The 4,360-nt window shown below is 36.6% G+C and overlaps 2 protein-coding genes across 2 annotated transcripts; one reads left to right on the top strand and one right to left on the bottom strand.

Moving 5' to 3' along the window:
* Positions 1 to 1,459: 1,459 nt before the first annotated feature.
* Positions 1,460 to 2,547, bottom strand: LOC110862296 (vesicle transport protein GOT1B). Its single transcript, XM_022111476.2, has 4 exons — positions 2,372 to 2,547; positions 2,199 to 2,290; positions 1,839 to 2,099; positions 1,460 to 1,648 (listed from the first exon to the last, which is right to left on the bottom strand). Exons 1-4 carry the CDS (start codon positions 2,394 to 2,396, stop codon positions 1,604 to 1,606), a joined length of 423 nt encoding a protein of 140 aa, XP_021967168.1. The 5' UTR covers positions 2,397 to 2,547; the 3' UTR covers positions 1,460 to 1,603.
* Positions 2,548 to 2,621: 74 nt separating this feature from the next.
* On the top strand, positions 2,622 to 3,647 carry LOC110862297 (peptidyl-prolyl cis-trans isomerase NIMA-interacting 4). The gene is made up of 3 exons (XM_022111477.2): positions 2,622 to 2,996; positions 3,088 to 3,207; positions 3,293 to 3,647. Exons 1-3 carry the CDS (start codon positions 2,853 to 2,855, stop codon positions 3,449 to 3,451), a joined length of 423 nt encoding a protein of 140 aa, XP_021967169.1. The 5' UTR covers positions 2,622 to 2,852; the 3' UTR covers positions 3,452 to 3,647.
* The last annotated feature ends 713 nt before the right edge of the window (positions 3,648 to 4,360 follow it).

The following is a 4,360-nucleotide window of genomic DNA, read 5'->3' as shown; positions in this document are numbered from 1 at the left end:
GAATGAATGAGGAGAGTGAGAAGAAGTGCAGCAGGAGGACAGAAAAAGTGAGACTCGTTCAGAATGAAACGGGCCCAATATGGAGAAATGCTGATGTTGCATCTTCCCCACTACACAAAATATTTATGTACATGACCATTTCATTAGTGTGCAAACTGCTACACTTTTCCCGTAACAATTATCTCAAACTACCGGAAGTTGATTAAATTGCCACCTGTGATATTGCCACATGTGATGACGATGAAGGTGAAGCGATCAATCAGCAAAAAGTATTTACAAACTGATTAACTCGGAACCAAATTAATTACTCAATTAATTAGGACACTTTTCCCTTAAAAATCGCATTTTCTCATACCCAAAACCTACCAATAAATTATTGCCACCTTTGTGTCATAAATTATTAAAAAGCACAAATTAATGAAATAATATAATGAACCCGACATTAAGTTAATGACAGTTCACCCTTAATTACTTACGATACAACCTGATTTTAGGTAGAAAATTATGTTATTATTTATTAAAGTTGGGGGCTGAAGGGAATCAGAGTTTTTTAGTAGGTTGGGTGGGTGCACCTCCCACATATCACACTATTTATTATCATGTTTTTTTTCTGAAAATCTATTCCATATCGGTAACACGGAGCGGTCCGCCCCTTTATCCTCGCTCGTTGCATACATCTTTAACTGACTGGATTTCCTGTACTTCCTCTGTAATGGCATCATCATCATCAGATTTCAAGCTTGGTTACTTACTTACTTACTTTATTCTATTTCAACCCTACTTTGGCTTGGTGTACAAAAAAAGAGAGTTGGGATAACAGTTTCGCTCCAAATAAGCCGAGAAGCATAACTTGTTTCGAGCATTTTTATAATGCGGATGCGATCTTGTGATCCAGAATCACAAAACTACAACTCATCACGTAAAAGGAAGGAAGAAATATTAAATATGTAAAGATGATGGTGATCATTTGTGGTGATCATTTTCATCCTCCTCCCTACTTTGGACATGTGGAAGAAAAGCAACACAATTTTTTTCATTTACGGTCAAACATTGAGGATGCAATGGTAGGTAGGTCAAATTATAAATAAATCGAGATAGATTAACGTAGGACCGATGACTCATCGACAAAATCGTACAAATCATCACATTATAAATTATTTACTGGAATTATTAGATTTTTAAAATTCTGGATGACTAGATGATAATTTGTAAAACAGGTCGCGGCCAATTTTGTTAAGAAGTATACACTCCGGATTTTGACAGTTTGTGGTGGAGATTTGAAGTTTAAGAAGCATTCAGAAAAATTGAAACTGGCTTAAAAAACTTGGTCATCCTATTAATCAAGTTACTCATTTACAAATTTGTCGTCCAGAAATTTAGAATAAATTCCCAGAGCCGAGAAGTGATTACAAATGTCCTGATCTTGGCGATGAATGACCAAGTCCTACGTCAATGTTAGTACATAGCAAATGTCTTGTAATTTCCCCTTTTTTCGTCCATCACATATTTACATACACACGAGTAAAAAAGAGAACAATTATAACTTAAATTGACACGATATACAAAAAATTAATCATGGATGATGATGATATGATGTCCCGCATCAAACATTTGATCTCGATGTGTCTCCTGCTAAGCGATCGACGTACTGCAATCAAGACAAAGACAACATCCATTATTATTTGGAATTACTTGTTTATTTGACAATAATAATATTCCACGTGTTACAAAGCTCGGATTTAATAATAAAAATGTAAAATGTTTGAAAAAATTCATCCGTTGTTTGAAAATGTGTCAATTTTTTATGAGGACGAGGGTGGAAAGCAGTCATCAAGTACCTTGCTGATTCCTGGCATATTGAGGAGCGTCCCTATGACGGGAACTCTCCGCAGAAAGTTTATGGCGTATGGGAAGAAGCCAGAAAAGAGGAGGAAGAATCCATACGTTTCCACCACCATGCCAATTATCGGCCATCCTATGAGGACCACGAATATTCCGCCAAAGAAGGCCGCACTCCCTTTAATCTTGTGGCGTTGAAAGAAAAATCGAAACGTCCTTTCCAACCCGATTAGGAAGGCTAGTCCGCATAAGAATAAGATCTAAAATGTGGAATTAATCAGACAGATTAGTTAGCAAATTAATTAGGGCAGATTTGTAATTACGGTTCAAAGTTTTTAAGAAACAAATGACAAGTTTACATTTCCGATCGCCAAAAGTCCCTTATCAAATACGAGGAGGACCCCAAGGAATAGAAAACACGCTCCAAAAGCGACAAGACCAATGCCGATTTCTAAAATAAGGCAAATAATTAATTGAGGAAGCTTTTAATTATTTGTAAACAGTTAAATTTTAATTTAACCATTTTACTTACTCTGTGAATCGGTGGGATTGAACATGACGGATTTGTTGATGTGTGTTTGTCCTGCTAATTAATAATCTTCGTAATTAAAATAACTATGTTTTAATTTAATTCCACGTCACACACTTGACGAAGTGACGACAGAGACCCTTGACTTTGACACGAGTGACGAAAAGTAAGATATTCACGGTTAAAGAAATGAGTAGTCGTGGTCCCGCGATGGTGACTCACTGCTCGAACTCTCAATTCCCCCAAATACAAATGTTGGAACGAAAAATATATATTTTTTTTATTTGTCCAGTAGTTTTCGAAATATATAAAAAATAAGTTAGGATTGTCAATTTTCAATTAGACACGACACTAAACGCAAATATGCTGAGGTGCCAAGTAATTTAAGTGACAAGGTGAAAATCTTCATGAGTTTTGTTCGACATAAACATTCAACATTTCCATATCTAAATTAACACGTGAAAACTTGACAAAGAAATATAAAATGGGTCCTAAAAAGGATGCAAAATCCGGCGGGGGTGGTGGAGGTGCTTCGAAAGGGGGGAAAGGTGGAAAGGCTGGAAAATCTGGGGGTGGTGGTGGCGATGAAGATGCAAAAGCCGCTCCAAAAGGTGGTACGGCAGTTAAGGTAAATAATTAACGTTATGACTTTGATAAATTTATAAGTATAAAAAAAAAAACTTAGTAAGTATTTAACTTATTCCTTATCACTATATTAGGTACGACACATCCTGTGCGAAAAACAATCCAAGGTATTAGAAGCCTTAGAAAAATTGCAAGCCGGTACAAAATTCTCTGAAGTGGCTGCAACGTACAGTGAAGATAAGGCCAGATCTGGGGTAAGGACTTGATTGATACTTAAATGACTTAATAGTCAGTAATTGTCAGACATAAATAATATGTAAATTGGTCTCTAATTATCAGGGAGATCTTGGCTGGATGATTCGAGGCTCAATGGTTGGACCTTTTCAAGAAGCAGCCTTCGCCCTCCCGATCTCTTCCATGGATAAGCCCGTCTACACAAATCCACCCATTAAGACAAAGTTTGGCTATCATATTATCATGGTTGAGGGGAAGCGATGAGCTACTTATAGCTTAGTTAATATAATTAGTTACAATAATTAGTTTAAATTATCAAGTAATTCTGCATTTAATTGTAAAAAATTCACTCCAAAAAACAGAGACATGTGTCAAACTTAATACTTTTATAAAGTCGAAATATGTTTAAAATTATCGTGTAAATATAATAAATAATTGATAAGCCACTTATCCTGCTAAATAATATCCATATGCATATTTATTTGTCGACTTTTTAGCCCGAGTCATGGCCATGGCTTATGGAACAGTCATGTCCGTCCGTAAACACGATAGAGCTAAAACGGCTGAACTGGTCGACTTGAAATTTTGACCATGTGCATACTGGACAAAGTCAAGACTTGAGTTCGAAGATAGGTGAAAACGGTCAAGTGGTTGATCGGTGGAGGTCATCGGAGTGGGTGCGGTATCATGTGCTAAAATTTCATAATTGTCGTACTTTAGTAGCAAGCTGAAATTTGGTAGAGAGGTTACTAATGGCTTCTAAAATAGATAAAGATGACTTCAACTTGGGATAATTTTCATCTTGAGGGACCCCACAGGGTGACCCATACTGATTTTTCCAAAATTTTCATATCGAGCTGATATGATAGTCTTAATGGAAGAAAATAAAATGATCAAACACGGTCGTGGCGATAAGCGCAGTATATAAACATGTCGACAACGCAATGGAGGAGATTGTGTCCACAAATGGTGCAAATCGGATAAGAAATGGATAAGTAATGGCGAAAAAAAGAGTTGAGATTTGTTGAGAGATGCAGCAGTGAAATTTGGTTGAAAAGTGAGAATCTGCAAGGCCATTGACCTCGTCAAATCGCTTCCATCTCAAAATTCTGAGACGAAAATTTTGAGATGGAAGCGATTTGACGAGTTCGATTGCCGTGCAGATTCTCACTT

This window comes from Folsomia candida, unplaced genomic scaffold, assembly GCF_002217175.1.
Source record: "Folsomia candida strain VU population unplaced genomic scaffold, ASM221717v1 Fcan01_Sc054, whole genome shotgun sequence".
In the NCBI taxonomy this organism is placed as follows: Eukaryota; Metazoa; Arthropoda; class Collembola; order Entomobryomorpha; family Isotomidae; genus Folsomia; species Folsomia candida.
Note: the sequence above shows the minus strand (reverse complement) of the source record. Positions and strands in the feature narration are given on the sequence as shown.

Excerpts from the sequence above, each read along its gene's own strand:
- LOC110862297 (XM_022111477.2), top strand. The coding sequence starts at position 2,853 with ATGGGTCCTAAAAAGGATGCAAAATCCGGCGGGGGTGGTGGAGGTGCT. Across the intron at positions 2,997-3,087 it reads AAGGTGGTACGGCAGTTAAG|GTACGACACATCCTGTGCGA; the intron begins GTAAATAATTAA and ends TCACTATATTAG. Across the intron at positions 3,208-3,292 it reads AAGATAAGGCCAGATCTGGG|GGAGATCTTGGCTGGATGAT; the intron begins GTAAGGACTTGA and ends TCTAATTATCAG.
- LOC110862296 (XM_022111476.2), bottom strand. The coding sequence starts at position 2,396 with ATGTTCAATCCCACCGATTCACAGA. Across the intron at positions 2,291-2,371 it reads CAATCCCACCGATTCACAGA|AAATCGGCATTGGTCTTGTC; the intron begins GTAAGTAAAATG and ends GCCTTATTTTAG. Across the intron at positions 1,649-1,838 it reads ATATGCCAGGAATCAGCAAG|TACGTCGATCGCTTAGCAGG; the intron begins GTACTTGATGAC and ends TCTTGATTGCAG.